Genomic DNA, 22,391 nt, shown 5'->3' with positions numbered 1-22,391 from the left:
GAAGGTCCTTGCCAGTGTGTGCTCTATCTTCTGCTGGCTTCTTATGTGAGCAAATGCTTATGGCTATCACAAGGCCCATTCTGCTTGTGCACCAGTGCATACTACTTGTGTGGCTTGGAGAGTGACTCTAGAAATGTAGGCTTATCTTTCTTATCAGCTCTAAGTTGCAAAGAAAACTTCTAAAGCCTGAACACTTGAGTCTTTCTATAAAAAGACTCAAGTCTTTTTTATAGAAAAAGATAACGGGTTCATTTCTGTCACACAAATGCAACCTCAGATCCAAATCTGATGGCTTCACGTTGAGGAATGATCGTGGTCCTCCTGCTCTAGGGGAGATCTCCCTGCATCAGGAAAGGGAGTTCCAATACAGTTTTCTGTAGCACCTCGTGAATATCCCAACTCTAAGAAAGACAGAGACATACCGCCATCTCTTGTGTTCAGAAGCCTTCTCCATGACTGCCCAAGTGCTAAGTATACAGACCTTCACCTAGTGTCAGTGACGCATGGTAAAATGTGTAGTTTGAGTTCAGGATGGTCATATGAAGTTCATCTCCAAAACAAGGAGTGATCCTCAGGGCAAAGGCCTGATTTGGAGCTACAGATTCGAAATAATTGCTGAGACTCTAGAGGAGTTCAGCTGCCACGGCGACTGAATGCCCTTCACTGGATTGACACAGTTTTCCACAGGATGGCTTTCATACCGATCTGGAGGAATTCTTTGGCTATTTCTGTGCATAGCTGCTTCATCTACTATCCTCTGGTGACAGCTGTCGAAGCACGTCACCAGCAAAAGGGCAGCTTTAGCAGAACAATAGCAACTTAAGAAGAAGAAGATCCTAACCCCCCCCCCCCCAGCTGCCATAAATGACTTTGGTTATGCATTTGTTTTAGGCTTTATACTTCTTTCTCATCAAAAGGTCAAACAGGGTTTTAATTAACATTTAGTTACTTCCTGTTGGTGCTATTGATTTAGCAAATAATAGTAAAGTCTCCCATGATGCTTTGTGAGCCTGAGATAAAAGGAAATACTAGATCATTGAGACCCGTGGGTAAGGGTCAGGCTTGCTCTCTCTGGAGCCACCTCGCTGTTCCTTTTGCGGAGTTGGTAACTGATAAGGCCAAGGAGACAGGCATATGCGTTCAGAGCAAGGAAAGGAAAGGGTCAGCGGCTCCTCCATGGACGAAGGCTTCTGGGCTAGACAAGGGATAGGAGGGCTGTTCTGGCACAGCTAGGTGATCATGGATGTAAGGAAGTGAAAAGACAATAAGCCTTGTGGCTATTGTGACTTTATGTCACCTAAGGACTCAGGAGAGAACATATTTATTGTCACTCACAACCCAAGGGTTCAGGCTGTCGGTCACATGACAGCCTCAGTGAGGAGCAGGGAACAGTGCCCCATTGACAGTCCCGATATCCTGCCCAGGGGACTGCCCCACTCTCATCAGTGATTGTAATCAAGATAATCTCCCACAGGCGTGCCGAGAGGCCCTCGCCCAGGTGATTATAAATCCTGTCATATTGACATTTAACAGTAACCACCACAGATACAGAACATATCACACACAACCTTCAGAGACAGTGAAAGACCCTCGTGAGAATATGGCAGCTACTGGCTGCTCTGCCAGAGGACCCAGGTTCGATTCCCAGCAACCACATGGTGGTTCACAACCATATGTAACTCCAGTTCCAAGGGATCAAATGCCTTCTCCTGCCTTTTTCAGGTATTGTACACACATGGCATACATATATGAGGTAAAAGAACCATACATATAAAAATGAAAATAAATAACTTTAAAAGAGAATATGATAGAGTGTTACAAAGCAGGATGCTCAACAGTTATTCTCCCCTGTTCACAGCACCTGCCACTCACATCCATGCACACAGTTTCGCACTCACACAAGCATTAAGTAAATAATTAATGTCACTGAGATCTGCTTCCTAGAGCCTTGGCTCTGCAGCATCAACATTGCCTGGAAATTTCTGTAGGAGTGTAGCATCTCAGGCTTCCTCAGAGTTGCCTAGACAGTCAGCTGGAGAAGCACTGCCTTAGCAGCTCTCTGGAGTGTGTGTGTGTGTGTGTGTGTGTGTGTGTGTGTGTGTGTGTGTGCGCGCGCCTGCCTCCTCCCATGTCTCAGTCTCTCTCTCCCTCCCCTGCCTTTCATACTGCGATTTCTAAGTAATGTTGGATCATAATTAAGAACTAACATTTTCTCAGAGAGTAGAGACCATCTTGGTATCAGATTCAATTTAATTGGTACTTAAAAAAATTAATGTAAAGAAAGCCCTTTCATCTTGATTCCAGTTTCAGCTAATTCTAGTGATCACATGGAGAAGTGGCTGTGGGTGTCACCTGGCCCTGTGAATGTTTTACCTTTAGTTGCCAAAAAGTTGCTCCCAGCTAAAGGCCCAGCTTCTTCTCTGTCAAATACAAATGGTGTTATCTGCATCAGGGTAATAATTGTACAAACACTTTGTGCAACTTAACCTCTTCTAAAATTTCTAAACATTTTATTAAAATGTCATTTATAGTTTGAAAGTCTAACTTGCAATACAGATGAAACTTTACTGAATTATTGGTGGCATTCTGTGTTTTTGCTGGTACTAAATCTTAATCATAGATGCACTGATATTTTGTAGAAATTATTTACAATATTTAAAATGCAGTAATGAAGAGGTAACTTCTGTTTTCTCTTGTAGAGAAAATCTCTACTGGCTTTAGAGAAGGAAGAAGAGGAGGAGAGGAGCAAAACCATCGAGAGTCTAAAGACGGCACTGAGGACAAAGCCCATGAGGTGCTTTTCTGAGGCAGCGCAGCCACCCTCTCCTTGCCTGCCTTTCTTCTCCTTCCTTGTCCTTCCCCATCCTCCTGTCCTTCTCCGTACCCCCTGCCCTTCCCCATCTTTCCTCTCCTCTGTCCCCCTTCTTCTTCATCCTCCCTCTCCTTCTCCGTCCTCCCTCTCTTTCTCTCTCTCCCTGTTTGCTGCAGTGCTCAAACCATCCAGGGCCTCTTACATTAAAACTTGTAACTGAACCCTGGGTAGCTACTTTGATCTCTGAGCATTTGGTAAGTGCTTTCCTGCTTTTAAAGGAGAGGCAGACAGTGACTAAGATAGACGGCATTTTTAAAGGAAGAGAAAAGGAGGAAGGAGAGAGAGAGAGAGAGAGAGAGAGAGAGAGAGAGAGAGAGAGAGAGGAGAGAGAGAGAGAGAATGGATAGAGCACAAGGATGGCCAGACCATTTTTTTCATCGCTCTTGGGAATGTCTGTGAGCCATCTGGAAATGTAGGGCAGCTAGTTCCTCACAGTGTGAACCATAATGTCACCATAAGACCCAAAAGCTGTCCTCCTAGGTATATAGAGAAGGAAAATAAAGATCGACTCCCAAACACTTGTGTACAAATGTTCATTATCAGCATTATCCCAAATAGTTTTGTTGTCATTGTTGTTTTAAGTAGAAAAAACCCTCATCCAACTGGCAAATGGAGAACTAAAAGGTAGACTATTGTTTGGCCATATTTGTGCTCCTTAAATCAATGAATTTTATGGCATGTGAATTATATATAAGTAAAACTATTATTAAAAATAAAGACGGGTTGACTTTCTGGCAAGGAGTGAGTTCTCTCTAGTAAGCATTTCCACTCTGGCCCTTCTTCCACCATCACCTTCTGCTAAGGCCTCTCTCCAGAAGTTGGTGAGGTGCTGAGGCCCTTACAGGGCATCTCATTAGCACCAGTGCCATGCGTGAAGGGTAATGTGGTTGGTGGGATGGCTAAAATAATAATAGTAACAATTATCTTTATTTAGTAATAAAATACAAACTTTAAAAAAAGTATTGACGCATAAAATGCACTGTGCAAGTGTTTGACACGGGTCGTGCAGACCATGGGGACAAACCACTTGCTTCTTGGTCTGGTGTGAACTCTGAGCTGAGGTATCAGAGGTCCTAGGGTAGTCAGATAAATAGGTTGTTCTATCTGGGCCAGTCAGCTTTCATAGCACACACACATTGTGAATTGCCGTCCTTAACAGCAAAGGTTATAAATATCGATAAAATTAATTCACAATAATAAACCTTTGCTCTTATCTGTTTGTATATTAGAATTTCCTATAGAGTGCTATGTATAAGAAGGGTTTTGTTATAAACACCCTAGCAATAAACTCTGTCATTTGCCTGATAGGCAACAGACTGAAGGATGCTGCTCTTTGACGTGTAGGGACCATGCTTAGGGCCAGCACACACCACATAGGAACTGAATGCTGCAGTCACTCAGATCAGCAAATAACTTTTAACCTAGCACAGGACCGATATCATAGGGAAGGGAGTATAGCTCAATGGCAGAGAGTTTGCTTAGCATGTGTGAGGCTTTGAGGGGGTGGAGATGCGCACCCTAAGTGACTGCAAGTCCTGTTGATTCTTTGTACCAGCTGAGGTAAGCTTGCCTCAATTGGAGATTTTCTTTCCCAGTCTGACTTAGACTGACTGTTGGGTCTGTGCCATGGAAGAGGCAAAGACTTACAAAGACCTTGATTGATGTAAGCCTTTGGGTTCTTCAGGAAGTAAGTCTACTTCCTTTCCCCTGGGCTTTTCTATTAACGGTGGTTCCAAAAGCACAAAGGGATGAATCTGATCGCTTCTCTCCCTGACAGGTTTGTAACTAGATTCATCGATTTGGATGGCCTGTCATGTATTCTCAACTTTCTGAAGACTATGGACTATGAGACCTCTGAGTCTCGGATACACACCTCCCTCATTGGTTGTATAAAGGCACTAATGAACAACTCTCAAGGCCGGGCCCACGTCCTGGCTCATTCTGAGAGTATTAATGTAATTGCTCAGAGTCTGAGCACAGAGAACATTAAAACAAAGGTGGCCGTACTGGAAATCCTGGGCGCCGTGTGCCTGGTTCCTGGGGGTCACAAGAAAGTTCTGCAGGCTATGCTGCACTATCAGAAGTACGCCAGCGAGAGAACCCGCTTCCAGGTAGGTGCTTCCCACGGGCTTTACATTCACCCCACTCTTACACAAACAGTGCCCTTCCTGGCCTGCAGGGGTTGCTTGATCGTGCCTGTCAGTGCTCACCTTTGTCTTCAAACATTCCCTTTCTCTGAGGTTCAAGAACCTGAAAATAGACTATGCTTCCCACCGTTGGTCCTTCTGGGGTCTAAGATAAACTGAATTCAAAACTGTGACCCTGGGCTGGAGTCTGTGTTGCTCCTACAGAAGGCCCGGGTTCAGTTTTCAGTGCCCACATGGTGATTCACAACCATCCATAACTCTAGTTGCAGGAGATCTGATGACTTCTCCTGACCTCTATGGGCACCAAACACACATATGGTGCACATGCTTATATGCAGGCAAAATACTCATACATGAAATAAAATAAATTTAATAAAATAAATTCTAAACTAAAAAAACTCTGACTGCATCCTATGTATTACATAGCCCGTATTTCTTGAATCCACTGAATGGAATGTTCTCTGGAAACTTTACAGGTCATTCTTCTTTATTTAGGATCAAATAATAATAAGATTATATCATCTTATTTTTACTTAAAAGTAAAAAGCAGGTAGAGACAAGAAAGCAAGTTGTTTTTTGTTTTTTGGGTTTTTTTGTATTTTATATACACTTGCTGGGAACACATCTGGAAAAGAGTTCGTAACCCCAGTCCTGAGTTATAAAGGAGGCTTCTGTGAATTAGTGTAATTCCGACTAAGTGAGCTTTTAAAAATTAATTCCAAGCATTACAAAAAATTCTAAAATGGGCATATGTAGGGTTGTTAATGTTTTAGACCCTTATTTTTTCTATTTTTATAATTGACAGACGTTAATTAATGACCTGGACAAAAGCACTGGGCGTTACCGGGATGAAGTGAGTCTCAAGACTGCTATCATGTCCTTCATCAATGCAGTGCTAAGCCAAGGAGCCGGAGTGGTAAGAACTCTGCCCTGCAGTTTGACGCAGACAGCATTAAGAGCGCTTTGCCACTGTGGGGACTATACAGTTAAAAAGCTATAAATTTGTTTTGTGTGCCCCTTTTATTTTCAGGAGAGTCTGGACTTTAGACTCCATCTTCGCTATGAATTTCTGATGTTAGGAATTCAGCCTGTTATAGATAAATTAAGGGAACATGAGAATTCAACGTTAGATAGGTAAGTCATACGGTTACAGCTGGAGAGGGCCCATGCAGTGTCCACCATGGACTCAGTGGCAGGTGACGTGCCATGGGCTGCTTCCAGCCTGCCTGTCACATCAGGGGCGTGCACAGCCTGCTACTAAACTTCGTCAGTGAGGGAAGCAGCATGGCGTACAGAGAGCTTCCTACGGCCCACATCTGTCCTGCTATAGCCTTGCCTCCTCTGTATTCTGCTCAAGTTAGTCCCTGCTTCTGAACTCTGCTACTTTTAATATCTATAAAAAGTGGTAATAGTGGTGATGACAGCTGGACTCTAGTTCTGTCCTAAGGACTGCCTGCGAGTCACTTAGTAACTTTAGTAGCATTCTGTGAGTGCCAGTGTTCAACCACTGTGCACTTGTTACCACTTCTAGGGCATCCCCACCAGCTTGCTGATGCTTGCTGCGCAGCTGCCTCCCTCATGCACACACCCCAGCAGGCTCTTCCCCTTGACAGTCAGTGGAGGTGCCCAGACCTGCTTGCCTCGTACCCTTGTACGTCGTGTTTCTTTGGTTTTGAACACCTTTCACAGATGTTCTGACCCCTTGGTCCCTTACTCTGCAGAGCACCCCCTTCTGAGCAGTTCTAGTCTCTTCTCTGTGTTTTCTGTCCCCCCAACCATTATGTGTTTGTCCTCATAGACCGCATCATCCCTGGAATGCAGAACACAGAGTAGGAGGTTAATCAGCATGCACACAAATAAATGGATGGCATGAATATTTTCTGATCTGTAACTCAACAGCAAGTCAAGTGTGCGGGAGTGGCTTGTTTTTCCATGAAGGAGTCAGCTAGTGGAATCTGGAGGTTTTTTAGATTTGACAAGCATTTATTCATTTGATAATTGCCTACTATGTGCTATGTGCCCTGGGTTTTCCATTTTTTTCTGTTATCTATTTAACTCGTGTTTTGTTTTGTCTTTTCCTTACAAGGAACATGATTAAGCAAAGGCATTCAAGTTTTGTTACCATGTTTCTTTTGTAGACAGCTCTAAAAATCACGAAGGGCCTTTTAAGTTTTCTTTACTGGGCTAAGGGTCAAGCCCAGGACCTTACATGTTAATTGCCTTAATTACATGGCAATTCTTCCCTGTTGTTCTACATCCCCTGCCTTTGTTTCTGAGACCAGCCCTCACTCTGCAGCCCAGGCTTGGTTGAACGAGGGCTGCTCCTGATCTGCCCCAAGTGATGGCATTATGTCAGTACATCACCACTGTGTGTCGGGCCTGTACTTGAACATGCTGTGTGTACTTGAACATGCTGAGTCCTTTGTGCTTGTGTTCGTGAGATGTTCCACTTTTACTAATGTTTGTTCAATTACCTTTCAGGCATTTAGACTTTTTTGAAATGCTCCGAAATGAAGATGAACTAGAATTTGCCAAAAGATTTGAACTGGTATGTATTCTTATAATTATTCTGATGTGACTCATCAGATCATAGGGTTTGCCTCCTGAAATGTATGCTCCATGTCGGTGTGGACCAGTGCAGCTTGCGACCAGAGTCGAAGCCTTGTTCTTGCTACCTAAGGAGCAGGATCCACTTGTATCTGCATGGCGTGCACTCCTCCTGTGTCAGGGGAATTAAGAAATTGATGTCTAATTCAGATTTGTTTTTCCTATAAACTAGGTTCACATAGACACAAAAAGTGCAACTCAGATGTTTGAGCTGACCAGGAAGCGGCTGACTCACAGCGAAGCCTACCCTCACTTCATGTCCATCCTGCACCATTGCCTCCAGATGCCTTGTGAGTGCAGGGACTATGGGCGCCATGGAGCCGGGGCAGCATTCAAAGGGCTCTGTCTTGTCCACAGCACTAACTAGACTGGGTGCATACCAGGGACCCTAAGCCTCAGCTTTGTGGCTTCCCAGTGTTTGTTTCCTCACAGATCAGGGGCAGTTATGAAATCCTCAAAATGAAACGACCTATAATTTACTTTGATTTCAAAATAAATGGATGCCTCACAACAGTGTAGAAAGGGAGTATGGGGCGTGCCTCTTGATCAAACCTGGGCTCCAAGGTGCCCACAGCTGAAAACTGCCCACCCTAATTTACAGAGAGCTTGAAGGTGGTCTCTCTCCCTCTTTTCCGCTCTAGACAAGAGAAGTGGTAACACAGTTCAGTACTGGCTGCTGCTAGACAGAATCATACAGCAAATAGTTATCCAGAACGACAAAGGACAGGACCCCGACTCCACGCCTTTGGAAAACTTTAACATTAAGAACGTCGTCAGAATGTAAGTCTCTTCTCATCGTGGTGTCTGTGCGATCATGATGGCAGCGCGAGATGCTCATTTGTCCTGCCTCAGAAAGACAGCTGTGATGAATGGAATGTCCTGGGGACCAAATGAGTCACAAATAAGCACATGAAATACGGCTTAATTACACCTGGGTTTCGCTGAGGATTCTGTGCAGGGCACTATTTGTGTGCCCAAGGAGAACACGTTTGGCAATGGACTTGTTTTGTTCTTTGTAACGAGTTTCCCTTTAACTATTCTACAGGTTGGTTAATGAAAATGAAGTTAAGCAGTGGAAAGAACAGGCAGAGAAAATGAGAAAAGGTAACCGGCGAGGCCCTGGCAGGTGTGGCTCTGCTTCGGTGGCCTGGGCTTCGGGGAGTTGGCATCGTGGCTTCATGTTCACTCGGGGCATCAAGTAGCTTTCCTTTTCTCACACCTCAGGGCATTTCGTATCGACTCTTTCAAATCCAGCCATTTAGTTTTCTTGCTGTTTCCCAGGTACTTCATCCTTTTATTATCCCCTAAGTATTTTAGAAAAGATTATAGCATTTGCTATTCCAAATTCATTAGTTGAAAACAAAGAAATAAAGTGTGGGAGTTTTGGTTGTCATTTTTATAAGGGCCCTTACAGTGGCTCAGCGGGTAAAGGTACTTGCCACCAAGCCTGGCAGCTTGAGTTTGATCCCTGGGACCCACATAGTAGAAGGAAAGCACACACACACACACACACACACACACACAAAATAAATAAATAACAAATAAATTTAAGTTTTTAAAAAGAATTCATTAGTTCAAGATTCTTTAAAAGTTCCTGAGCATGCAAGCCCCCACCCCACAGCTGCGCTTCACTTGAAGAAGTATTTTGGGTCTGAATAAATATAACAAGAAGCCTGGGATTTCTTCAAACTCAGCACAGAAGCCCAGGCAACTTGGTATGGCAGTTTTGTTCTCTCCATGGCTCTAAGGTGGCCAGTCCTAGAAAGAGACATTATGCAGAAAATCAGTAGCCGTGGTGGAAATATGTGGTGGATATCAATGTATTGGAATATGCCTTTGCCACTATCCCTCAGTCTCTGACGGGAGAGACGCTGTGTTCCTCCTGGTGCCAGCCACTTGCAGAAGCATGCAGCTTCCCTTCTCCTTCAGAATCTTAGCAAATTAAAGTCACCTTTGGAAAAGCAGTCACCCTCCCCCACTCCTCACCTCACTGGATGAAGGACTCTTCTTCCCATCAGAGTCATCAGTCACAGCCAGTGGCATACAGCCACATTCACCCAGCATAGGTGTTCCGAACCAGGTGTCAACCGCATTTCCTCAGAGCCACCAGGGGAGTCAAGGGTCGCTTTGCCCCCTGTGCGCTATTTGCCCACACTGCTCTCAGACAATCTTTATAATACATCCCAGAATCCACTATGGATGGAAAGAAGAGAAGCACTAAGACTAAGATAAAAAGAGAGATTAAGCTAAAGAGAGCACAATCTGCATCTAGTCAGCTTTAGCTGCCAACCTGACCCAGCCCAGCATTATCTGAGGCAGTCTCAGTTTGGGAGTTGACTCCATCAGATTGGCCTGTGGGCATGTCTTTGAGGTGGTTTCTTGATTGAAAATTGATATGGGCGGGCCCAACCCACTGTGGGTGGTGCCATCCCTAGGCAGGTAGGCCTGAGCTGCATAAGAAAGGCAGCTGACTGTGAGCCTGAGAGCGCCAGCAAGCAGTGTTTTGTGGTTTGCACTTCAAGCTCACTCATTGATTGTGACCTGGAATATAAGACAGAATGCACCCTTTCCCCCATAGGATGCTTTTGGGCATGCTCTTTACTCCAGCTACCGAAAGCAGATGGGAGCAGTCAGCAAGTAGATGGTTAAGAATGCACTCTAGAGTGTGTAGGTTTACGGGGGTCACTCGGGTCATGAGCTTTTGACTTGTCCAGCCATGCATTTAAGGGACACCTGAGCATCTCTGGTGTGTTGAACTGTGCTGGCTTCTCAGTGGGAGTCTGAACTCCAGCCCCCTACCTGTGAGCAGTGACATCTCCTCTCTTCCCCTCTTCACAGCACGGGCAATGAACCTTACTCACAGGTTGCTGTGAAGATTAAATTAAAAAGAAACAGAAAGTTAGCATAGTGTCGGGCACATATTAATTACAAAGCAGATGATAGAAGCCATTACAGTTTGGGTGGTAAGGTGCCATGGGAGAAAATACTCAAGGCTGATGGGAAGAATGGGGTGATGAGTGAATCACCATACAACAGAAGAGAAGAGAAATTATAGATAAAATGGGTTCTCTTCTGGAAGCTTCAGCTGGCAAAGTTAGATCGAATCCTAGACAATTTCAAAGGAGGAGATAGGAAGTTGGTTGGACCTGAAAGTGGAAGAATAATTGAGGGAGAAGTCTGTGGAGCACAGGACTCTGGGAAGATGTCAATAAATACTCAGTGAATGGATAGGATAGTAAATGACGTCAGTTTGGGAGACAGTTTTCAGGCTGGCGATTCCCAGACCTGCCCTCGCCTCAGGATCATCAAGGAGCCCATTCTAACCTAAGCCCTGCCCCCACCTACTATATAGACGGCTTGCAGAGGCTTTGGACAGTGGTCTTGAGATGTTATGACCTCACACTGAATCTGAGGCATAGCCAGATTTGTCAAAGCCTGGTGACAAAAGAGGGAAGGAACGTTCCTAATCTCTTCATTCCCAGTGATGAATGGAGTGGAGATAGAAGAGGGGAAGTGGAGCACCTAGGTTATTCTAGATATGGACTGGAAGTCAGGCGTCAGGGGAGTGGTGATTGTGATTGAAGGTTTGTCTTCTTTTATTTGGAAGCTGACAAAATGCAAGGATTTTAATGGCTCACACCTTCCTGCACGTTCCAATTTGGGGAGCCACAGAAGAGGGAGGGTCCGAAAGAGACAGTAAGGGTTTGAATGTGTTATCAAGTTCAGAAGTAGAGACCAGCTGTGAACAGTGCAGTCCCAGTGGGCTGTATCCCCAGTGCATGTGTTGATAGAAAAAGAGGCATTGAGGGCAAGTATTTGAAATAAAAATCTGCAGCCTAGACTTTATCATTTCTCTTGTGTGAAGCCCATCACTCCTGCCAACAGGCTTATATTCACTGGCAAGATGAATTCATTACACTGAATTAAATGCCTCTGTTCCATGACACCACACCTGGGGAAGTCAGCAATAACAGCCGAGAGCTGCTTTATGCCCTCTCAGCCCTGTGGCCCCCATGCCTAAACAGCACTACCACCCTTCAGATACTGAATACAGAGACAGTAACATTGGCTTCGACTAATTTTGATAATTGATTGCCAGAAGCATCAGCCTTTCAACAGGGCAGGGAGGCATCACTCAGCTTCAGAGTGCACACCAGGCCTCCCCCAGCTGTCTGCAAGCACAGAATCTTTCTCCTGCTGGCGGACAGCAGCTGGCAAAGTTCATTCACCAGTGCTGGCTTCTCCCTGACCCTTTTCTAATTTGTGAGAAGGGGCCTTCTCTTAATAGCCAGTTCCCCTAGCATGGCTGTTAGACCACCTCTGTGCCAGGACTCAGAAGTAAGATACCATTCTCCTTGAGAAGTTGCTCACACTCTTTTTTCCTCCATCTTTAGAACCATAACTTGAGAACCTCTTCTTTAGTCTTTACCAAAATGTCCGTTACTAAATTTGTTGTACGAGGCCTTTTCCCAGCATGAACACTGTTTCACTCTTGAGTTGCCCCTCCCTGGGGAAGAACATTGATGCCTAGGGTAGACTGACCCACAATCTCTTCATCATCCTCAGCCCATTTTTTTTTTGTCTTTTAAAGAAATTGCTCCATCTCTGAGGACCATTTTCATGTCCTGTTTTCTCGTATAGAGCACAATGAGCTGCAACAGAAGCTGGAGAAGAAAGAGAGAGAATGTGACGCGAAGACCCAAGAGAAGGAAGAAATGATGCAAACCTTGAATAAGATGAAAGAGAAGCTCGAGAAGGAGACGAGCGAGCACAAGCAAGTCAAGCAGCAGGTGGCAGATCTCACGGCGCAGCTCCATGAGCTCAACAGGGTGAGCGAGGGCTGAGACCTGGCCTCCTGTCTGCAAGGGGGTCAAGACCCCCCTTTCTCCTGGGGGTCTCTGTTGCCCTGAAGTAGAAAGTAGGAAAGAGCTCTGTAATGTTTCACAGTTGATCTCAGTAGTGGACTCCAACTACCAACATCCTGTGGCTTAGGCAGCAGAGGTGGTTTGGGGTTGACTTTTGACCATGAGTCCTGTCCTAAGAACAAAGGAAACCACATTAGCTTGTTAGAAAAGGGCTGCCATGGAGAGAGGGAGAGAAGTGGGGGGGCTCCATAAATAAGCACTATGTGTCGAAAGGCATGAGGGCCCAGGAAGGTCCATGTGAGGGATTCACCCTTGAAACCCACATTCTGAGAAATGTGCTCAACGGGTGCTCTGTACATGTTTCTTAGATGAGATTAGATTCTTAAAGTCATTCGATATATATTTCTTCTCTCATTGATTCTTCTTGATCTTCTTTTTCCAGAGAGCTGTCTGTGCTTCAGTCCCCGGAGGACCCTCACCTGGAGCCCCAGGGGGACCCTTCCCTTCCTCTGGTCTGGGATCTCTTCTCCCTCCCCCACCACCCCCACTCCTTCCTGGTGGGACACTTCCTCCCCCACCACCTCCCCTCCCTCCTGGGGGTCCTCCTCCTCCCCCAGGGCCTCCTCCCTTAGGGGGAATCCTGCCACCTCCTGGTGCTCCTGTAAGTCTGACACTCAAGAAGAAAAACATCCCCCAGCCCACCAATGCGCTGAAGTCCTTCAACTGGTCGAAGCTGCCTGAGGTAAAGCCATTTGTTCACGTTTCCCATTAATGGGTCAGTGGATGGCACCTGCAAGTCAGTGTCCTGGGGGGGGGGGTGACCCTACTGCTGGATAGCCTGACCATCTCGTATTCTCCCCAGCTCCTGGGCTTGTCGGTAATGTCTCTGAAATAATTACACATGGTTTCAAACCAGTTCACTAAAGCATCCTGTAGAATTAAAAATTTGGAATAGTAGTACTTAAAAAAAACAACTGTTTTTCTGTATGACTGCCAATCATAGACCTTGTGAACTTGATGTTTCTAGAACAAATTGGAAGGAACAGTATGGACCGAAATCGATGATACCAAAGTCTTCAAAATTCTAGACCTTGAAGACCTAGAAAGAACTTTCTCTGCCTACCAAAGACAGCAGGTAACATGCCTTCCAGATGCCCCAAAGTTCTGTGTCCTTATGCATGATCCCTGAGCCATCTGCCAGAACCATGATACACGAGCACGTTAGTGCTCATGCTGTTTGGTGTCCCCTAGTGTGTTCCTACAAAGCAGCATGACTACATGTCCCTGTGTGTGTCCAGTAGCCCATCAGTGTGTGTCAACCTAGGGAAATAGTGTCACCTTACGGTATTTGTTTCTGAAACCATTCTGGGCTGAGTTAAATATCAAATGGCTAGTCTCAGAACCAAAATGCTTTTGGACCAGATGGTCTCTTTAGCAGTATGGGGTTTTGTAAAAACTTTAATTTGGCAGCTAAATAGAATCTACAGAGGCATTTTAACCAAACATTATAAACATTATAGATTCGCTAGTAGGGCTTCACAAGCTGAACAAGTGTGGAAATGTCAACGATACAGGTAGAGCCAGAAAAGCTACTAACACTTCCATAATGGCAGCAAGAACATGCGGTGTGGTGCCCCCTGCCTACACCCACTGATGAGGCCTAGTGGGTATCTTCCTTGTTACATCCATATAGACTCGCATGTTGCTCTAGAGGGCTTCGCCCAAAGATCTAAAGCATAGTCCAAAAGTTAGGACATGGTAGCTAGATATAGAGAGTTCAGGGGAACAAAGAAAAGGTAAGGCAAAATCAATCAGAGTTCCAGACCAGGGAAAACTTAGCCTGGGAGTATGAAGAAAAAGATTCTTAAGCCAGACTAAAGGACCTGTGAACAGTGCACACTGCATTCAGATGGGCAAACACAAGGGCTTGGCATCTGCACAGGGGTTTCCTGAGGGCTCCCCCTGGCAGCCTGACTCCTGCATGAATCATGAGCAGGGTGGAGCATCCTTAAACAAGCCGAAGACTTCCTGATCTGCCCTCTTGGCTCAGACCCTCAGAAAGACTGTCTCGAAGAAGTGCTAGGCACCAACGAGATGGACAGAGGCTAGAGAAACAAGGCTGGGATTCTTCTCAAGATGTTTCCTGGTGTATCTTCCTGGGAGGTGGGGTGTTATTCACTAAAGGACTCTGCTGGAAGAGAGGGCGAGCGTCTGAGCAGGGAAGTAAAGTCAGTTGCCTGCCATGGTGTTAATGGAGCCTAAAGCCGAAGCCCTCAGCAAGCTCCTTCATAAGTAAGAAGCCGCCGTGCTGACACTGAGTGCTGTATGCACAAGGTTAAGAGGAGGTGACGAAAAGGGAGGTGAGGGGTTGTTCAGAGAAGAGTTCAAAGAACAAACGAAGGTGTGTTGAGAGCTCTTGTCCTGTAGCCACTTTGCCCATATTTGTCCCTGATTGGCTGTTGTGTGTGCCCTCTCTCTCTCTCTCTCTCTCTTTCTCTCTCTCTCTCTCTCTCTCTCTCTCTCTCTCTCTCTCTCTCTCTCTCTCTCTCTCTCTCTCTCTCTCTCTCTCTCTCTCTCTCTCTCTCTCCTTGGACTGAGACCCCTGCATCTTGGCATAAAATTTTAGTAAATTTTCAAATAATTCAAGTAATCCTCAGATCTGAGCACTAGTACCATTTCTTTTGCACTTCAGGCTGAGGTGAAGGTTTGGAGACTCAGAAAAGTGGATGAGGTGGAGAGAAAGCAGCAAGTATTCCACACAGTGCATCTCAAGTCTGAGCATGCCAGTTGCATTTGTGAGGGAGGCAGGTGCTTGAAAGATCCGAGTTTACAAGCCTCATAATTAACTGGCTTTCAGCAGAACGTACAGAAGGATGCTGCCAAAATGCTCTGGGACAAATATGTGGACAGTTTTCAAGAGTTCTGGGAGACACAATTGCAGAAAGCTCTGTAGCCAAGTAACTGTCTCCTAGCAACCACCACTGTTTAAGTAGTCAGTAGTCATCCCTGACAGGATGGACCAGAAGGTTTCAGTTCTTCTTAACATGGTTAGACTGGTGAAGAGGATAGGGCATCACCATTTCCAGCAACACACTGCTCCACTTGAGAATTTTAAATGTTCCTTCCTGCTATAAAAATAGAAGATAAACCATTGCTATATTTTTCAAATGAGGGTAACTTGAGCCGTTTCATTGCATTTGCATTGTTGAGAGTCAGAAAATGAAAAGCTGCAGGCATTTTAATTATAATATGTAGATCAGAATAAATGAGGTTCGAATGCCTGTCACTGGACCATTCCCTCATCCTAGAACAGCAACATCAAAGACCTGCTCATGCTCATTCCAGGCATGGCAACACATTGTGCAATTACCACCACATTTAAACTGCTCTTATTTTTAGTACCAAATGAATACCGAGAACCCATCTTTTTCTTTGGCATCTCTTTCCTTTTTATAAAGCTATGGAACTGGTCAAATTCTGGACTTCAGCTACTTGTTTGTGTAGGTGAATCTTTCCGGCACGCATAGGAACACACAAACATCAGTACCTAAGACTCTCAGAGCCTAATTTTAGGATAATGCAGCAATATCAAATTAGCGTAACTTAAATAAGGAATAACACTTTGAGAATGTATACATGCATATATATATATAAACACACATCTAAATAAATATATAAATTCGACTATATTTATATACGTACATACAAAATATGTCAATTTGATTTGAGAATTATTATATCATTAAAATTTAGTGTTTAGTTTGTCTCCTTTGTGTATGAACTGTGTCAACAGATTCAAATGCTTCAGTGCATTCAACCTTTACATAGCTAGGCCCACAATATAATTATAGTATAAGGCAGAGATGGAGAAAATTGTAACTGTCATAGGGACCAAGATGGTGGTCACTGTTGAAACCTGACTATGTTTCTGGCACTGGGTATGATAAACAGTTCCTAACACATCAGCTCTGAAAGTCAGTGCTCAGGGAGCTTCTGTCCTTCTCTTACTCAGTTCTCACCTCGGCTCTAGTAGAGACATGCCACTCTTACGTCACAGAAACTGAAAACAGGACTTAGTATGTAGTTGGGATCCCAACAGGTGACACTCAGGTGCAGAGTGCAGAGTTCTCGGTTTCCCTTTGTTCTCTAATCTGTGGTTTATTCATTACCATTGCCGGACTGGAAAGAGTGGGTTTTTTTTTTTTTAAGTGCATGCATTAAAAGTGTAGAGAGCCGATTATGTAAGCTTATGCCTCCCATGAAATGGAGTTTAATAGCAGGCCGCTATTCCCCTGTGCACATTCTGCAAGTTCATTTGAAAGTCAATTCCTTGTATCTCAAGACCTTTTCCTCATTGGAACTACATTAAACATGATCTCTGGGTCAGCCACAAAAGACTAGGTTTTAATACATAACATTGGATGCTGTGTAATAGTTTTATTAAGATACAGTTCAATGTCCTCACATCTGTAAAGGGAAATATTCATCCTGACATGCTATCAATTCATATCTGTGCAGTTGGATAGAGGGAAAATGAACTAAAGATACTGCATTTGCCTAAAAGGAGTATTGCTCTCTAGCCCCCACTGGCAGCTCACAGTGTCTCCCTCCTCCTTGCCCTTGCCTGAGGACAGCTCTTCTTTTAGGAGCCTATGTTCACCACATAGTGTAGCTTTTCAAAGCCACCATCCTTTGATTTAGAGAACAAAGGAAAGCTACGGGTCCAGGCTCTGTTCTCCTTTCTCCAACTTTACTGCTAGAGTGTGGTACTGTAAGTCCTTCAGGGTCTCATTTGGAATAATCAGGTGATCTGCAGATTCCTTATGCATGATCAAAGAACTTTTCCTTTCTATTTTTATTTTTTAAAGTTAAGTTAATCTGCATCTAATTTTCACATTGAAAAAATGCCATTTTTTTCTTCAACAATGTCAGTTTTCTCATTTTGCCTTGGCGTTGCAGTACTGGAGACAGAATCTAAGGCTTCATGCATACATACTAAGCAAGTGCTCTACCACTGAGCTATAGCTCCAGCTCCCGGCCATCACAATTCTTAGAACTTAAAGCGGACTGGGGAAGTGACTTGCCAGTTCTAAAGCTAACATAATTGTGTCTTGTGTTTGCTTCTAGATTTGGGGCTCATAGAGATGTGTCAGGTACTACATAGGAAATTTATCTTCGTTATCACTTTTACCATCACAATAGTATTAGATGAGTAGACCGGTTCAGCCCAGAGCATAAACTCAGTAAATGACTCCATAGATTGGGGACCAGAGGTCAGATGTCATTTCCCAACAGTGTGAATGAATTTAACATATAACACAAGTTGCCAGAAGCTTCATAAAATTTCTTTTTTGCAGAATAGACAATAAGAACAGTATCTAATCAAAAGTAGTACTTTTCCCTTTGGTTAAGTTGACTTTATAGAGTTCATTTTACCATAGCCTTCTGCCCCTAAAACTGCTTTTACTGGAAGAATCCTAAAGAGCTTCAGAGTAGAAAATCTGAGTCATAACAAGGGAAAAAGAGAACTGGGATATCAGGCAGAAGAAAAGGTTCTTGCGGTTATCAGCTTACTTTTTAAATGCCTTTCCAGAGAAGTAGTCCTCCCAGCGTGGGCAGACCAAGGGGAGCACGCCTTCTGCTTCCCACTAGAAGAATTAAGTGAAACAGTTCATCTGTATAAAATCAACGTTGGCAGTGCTGCCGAGACCAGGGAGACCTTAAGGAATCTGCTGAGCAAATGATAGTATATACACAGTTGGCCCGAAAGCTGCGACGTGTTTTGCACACCGAAGCTTTGCTCATTCCTGCCCCGTAAAAGTATGGAAGAAAAGCTGCTGCTTTCTTGTAACATACCATTAGCTCTTCCTTCCCGTCGCCACTCTAAGACTTCTCTATAACTCCTTCAAGAAGCTGCTGACCTGTGTGCTTGACCAGCCCAGAGACTGCCGAGTCACGCCTACCAATAGCTGCACCAGCGGCTTCTCGATGGCATGCGCTGGGCTTTTCCCCATGCCTCCCACTGCACCTGCTGCCATGGTTTGAACCCTCTAGGGTACTTGAGTTAGTCTTACTTAGGTTGCTCCACTTGCTTTTCTTAACTCTCCCTTATAATACAAGAAGACAGGTCATTTCCCTCAAAAGGAGAACACATTTTCTATAGCAGTAGCAACTGTTCAATCATGCTACTTAATTTAATTGACAATCTTCTGCTTCAAGTAAAACTTCAGCGTGGTGACTGGGACCTTGGTGGTTGTTTTAAAGAGGACTTGTTGTATTCCTGACTTGTCCTTCCAAGCCCTTTTCTTTTCTGAATTTGATTGGCTACCACTTGAAATGGTATATAGCAAATGCTATCTGTTGTGTTACTTTACACAATGCCTTGTACTGGGATCTTCCTCCATATCTTCAGCCTGACTGGCTCACTTGTGTTTGTGACTGCAAGGCAGGAAATGTCTCCTTGCTCTCTTAGCCTGCACCACCAATTCCTTGACTGCCCTGACTTTCCCTGTTTGCTGCTGTCGTTTCTGAACTGCATGTATCTGATTTGCTTTTCTATGCCTCTGCCATGGCTGTAGGAGTTCTTTGTGAACAGTAACTCCAAGCAGGTGAGTAAGCTACTGTGTAACCCTTACTTAACATAAATCTTTGGCTCACTGTAAGCTTGAAATCCCCTGGTTATCTTGTTAGATAGTGTAATTCAATACCTGGGTGATACGATCTTTGGGATTCAACTCTGGACTGTCTAGAAGTATGCCTGAAATCTGAGCACAAGAGACCTTTGCTGTTTAGCCTCATGGTGCTCCATTATTTGTTCAAACTGCCTTTGCTTCCTAAACTGTTATACAGTTCAAAAGCTTTCTAGTTTATTTATATTTTTAAATGTCATAATACATTTTTTAAAAGTTCCTAACTACTAATAAAATAAGTTGGCTACTTACCAAGTTAGTCTATATTTTCACCTTGAAGTTTGCATTCATATGATACATTCCCATTTATTTTACATTGTTTTATACCTGTTTCACTTAGTTATGTCTGGCCATCATGAATGAATGTGCAAATAAAATATGCAAGTAGTGTTTGATTGTTAATTCAGATAACTGAACCAAAAGCCTGCTCTCCATTGTCCTGCTGTCAGGCTTGGGAATTGCAAGGTGTGTTTGGCCTTTAGAAACTCCTGTTACACGTGTTTGAGGGTTTTATTGCTCAGCTTTCTTGGCTCCTAAGGATTGCAAATGGTTCTGGGGTGAATGGGCCCTGCAAATGACTGGACCAGAAATAACAAGACTCTGCTGAGCTTTATTCATGGTGACAGTTCTCTTGTCTGCTGTCCATAGAGATTTGAGGAACAAAGGGACAGCATCCCTCACTGATAATTTATGCACGGTTAACAACTTCAACTTGGAAGCATTTTGTTCTTCCAAATAACTCTCTTTCAAATGTGGGTGGTCAGCTTTTCTTATTTTCTTTGTTGAGTAGAGAGAAGCCTTTGTTTTGGTTGCACCACCTTCCCAGCGTTGCCTCATCATCTCAGCTCAACCCATATGTGTCTGTGAGCATGGTGTGTGCGGGAACAGAAATGGGGACGAAGAGTATGCGTCTCAAGTCTGAGTGTCCCCGTTTGACTCTGATGGATTTCTCTCCTGTTCTTTCCAGAAAGAAACAGATGCCATTGATGACACACTGAGTTCCAAACTTAAAGTCAAAGAACTGTCAGTGATTGATGGTCGGAGAGCTCAGAATTGCAACATCCTTCTGTCGAGGTACTGTTGGTGCTGAATAAACATTACCGGTAGGACCAGCTTTTCTCCTTGCTCAGAACCACGCGTTTGTGGTTTTGCCTTATTCACTTTGTACTGAAGTACTGGTCATTGAAGCCGCGCTGTTAAAGGGGGAGCGACAATTCTTGGTGTTACTTTTCCTGGTGAGGTCTCTCGGGCTGGATGCCAACCTTGGTGTTTGCTTTCCAGAAGCCTAAGAAGTGAACTGCCGTACATTGATACTTCCTAATTGTGGAGACAGTTTAGTCCTCAAGTGTCACCGTCACAGAGTCAGGAGCTGGGTCGATGCTTTCCTGTTTTGCTCTGTAATGTCACCTTTTTATATTTTAACATTACTCGAGTTCATTATCTTTTTGAGTGTTTTTGTTTTATAAAGATAATGTAATCTGAAATCTCGGCGAGGTATTAACTTAGCCAATTCAGGCTTGTTCAGAAATCTTTCTTATAACTTATAAATTTTAAGACCTTAAAACTTGAAATGAAAAAAGGAAATTGGGGGCCTTAATTATGATTGCAACTTCCGGCAATGTTTTTAGGTCATTCTGTGTTGCGAGTAGCTTTCTGGTATGTAGTTAGGCAAGGATAACTAATGCTGTTGAGATGCAGGAAGGTGTAAGGGATGCTGATGTTGGGAGCTAAAAGGACGAGCTAAAAGGACGAGCTGCAGACTAAGAAAAATGTTATATGTGCCTTGAGGCTGGGGTAAGGTGACTTCTCTTGGAGGGTGTGAAGATGAAGAGTAGTCTTGTTACTTAATGGGCCATACACTGAGGCTTTGAACACAGAGAGCCGTGGCTTGGGCTCAGCATAGAAGCCTGATTGTTGGCCGGGTATCTATTACTTTAAGGAGCAAATGTTTCCTTCAGTGGAAGAGAAATTGAGCCTTCATGAGATCCTTGAATTTTAATGCAACTTGTAAGGTAACTTGAGCCACCCCATTAGCATTTCATCTCTGCTCTGGCTGGAAGCTATAGATATGGCTAGGCTTTGTATTTATCCTCACGTGGGCTCCGTGAACCATGCTTAAGTTAGATGAAGTATCTGCTTTAAGACAGCACCACTGCAAGGGCTGCTTACTTTCTTCCATAGTACATATAATTTATTTTGTTACCATTTCCCAGATACCATTCCTGATTAGAAAATTAAGTGAAGAGTTGGGAAAAGGTTTTGTTTTTTTTTTCTGTTGTTGTTGTTGCTTTGTTGTTGTTAAGATTTATTTTATGTGTTTCAATGTTTTGCCTGCATACATGTCTGTGCGCCATATACAGGCCTGGTGCCCATGGAGGTCAGAAAAGGGTGTCAGATCCTCTTGAACTGGGATTGAGTGGTTGTGAGCCACCATGCGGGTGCTGAGAAGCAAACATGGGTTGTCTGGAAGAGCAGCCAGTGCTCTTAACTGCTGAGCCATCTCTCCAGCCCCAAGTTGTTGTTGTTGTTGTTGTTGTTGTTGTTGTTTTGATCTGAATATCTCTGCCTATACCTTGTGTGTTGCTATCTGGAGCACTTTCAACACAGCTTGACAAAGGGAGACATCACTCTGAATCTCGATAGTGTTGAAATGCTTGGAGAGTACGAGCTGAGACCTCGTTCCTTATAGACAATGTATTTCCCATGCTTAGTGCCCGCCAAGATAATTACCCTAGCTATAGATAAGGTTACAATTCTCTCTGGCTAATTTCCCATTCTATTATTGAATGAATTATATTGTGTCTGTGGTATATAAATCCCTGCACCTCAAACGTCACAGAGCCTAAGGTAAAGTAATATAGAACTTGTGTGTGTATAATGTCTCCTTCCCCTGCAAGACAGTTTTCCTGGAACCTACTTAGATTACCTATGGAAATTTCTTAATATATTTTTATTATGAGCACAACAAAATGGTGTGATGAGGATAACATCATAATTTTGAGTCCCAGTAAGCGATTTCATATTAACTAGGTTAGAGCCCTATCTCCTGCAGGGATGTCTAAGCAATGAAAGGGCCACCATCACACATTTAACAATAAACACTTTTCTGTTTGCTAATAATTGTTAAACCTCACAGTCTCACATGTGGCTGAGATGTTAAATTTGCTGTGGTAAAAGTTAAAGAAATTAAAGTCGTTTCATTTAATTTGTA

The 22,391-nt window shown here is 43.9% G+C and overlaps 1 protein-coding gene across 3 annotated transcripts in view; it reads left to right on the top strand.

Moving 5' to 3' along the window:
- Window positions 1-22,391, top strand: part of Daam1 (dishevelled associated activator of morphogenesis 1) — a 162,213-nt gene that overhangs the window by 112,658 nt on the left and 27,164 nt on the right. For all 3 annotated transcript variants that reach the window (XM_038336157.1, XM_038336158.1, XM_038336159.1), the window contains 12 exons: window positions 2,700-2,794; window positions 4,650-4,983; window positions 5,825-5,935; window positions 6,050-6,153; window positions 7,501-7,567; window positions 7,799-7,916; window positions 8,268-8,406; window positions 8,672-8,730; window positions 12,268-12,455; window positions 12,934-13,233; window positions 13,519-13,626; window positions 20,148-20,254. In XM_038336157.1, coding sequence (XP_038192085.1) covers window positions 2,700-2,794; window positions 4,650-4,983; window positions 5,825-5,935; window positions 6,050-6,153; window positions 7,501-7,567; window positions 7,799-7,916; window positions 8,268-8,406; window positions 8,672-8,730; window positions 12,268-12,455; window positions 12,934-13,233; window positions 13,519-13,626; window positions 20,148-20,254 — 1,730 coding nt within the window. The remainder of the gene's footprint in view (window positions 1-2,699; window positions 2,795-4,649; window positions 4,984-5,824; window positions 5,936-6,049; window positions 6,154-7,500; window positions 7,568-7,798; window positions 7,917-8,267; window positions 8,407-8,671; window positions 8,731-12,267; window positions 12,456-12,933; window positions 13,234-13,518; window positions 13,627-20,147; window positions 20,255-22,391) is intronic.

The sequence above is a fragment of the Arvicola amphibius genome, chromosome 7, assembly GCF_903992535.2.
Source record: "Arvicola amphibius chromosome 7, mArvAmp1.2, whole genome shotgun sequence".
NCBI classification, from domain to species: Eukaryota; Metazoa; Chordata; class Mammalia; order Rodentia; family Cricetidae; genus Arvicola; species Arvicola amphibius.
The sequence above is the reverse complement of the archived record's forward strand: the minus strand, read 5'-3'. Positions and strand labels throughout refer to the sequence as shown.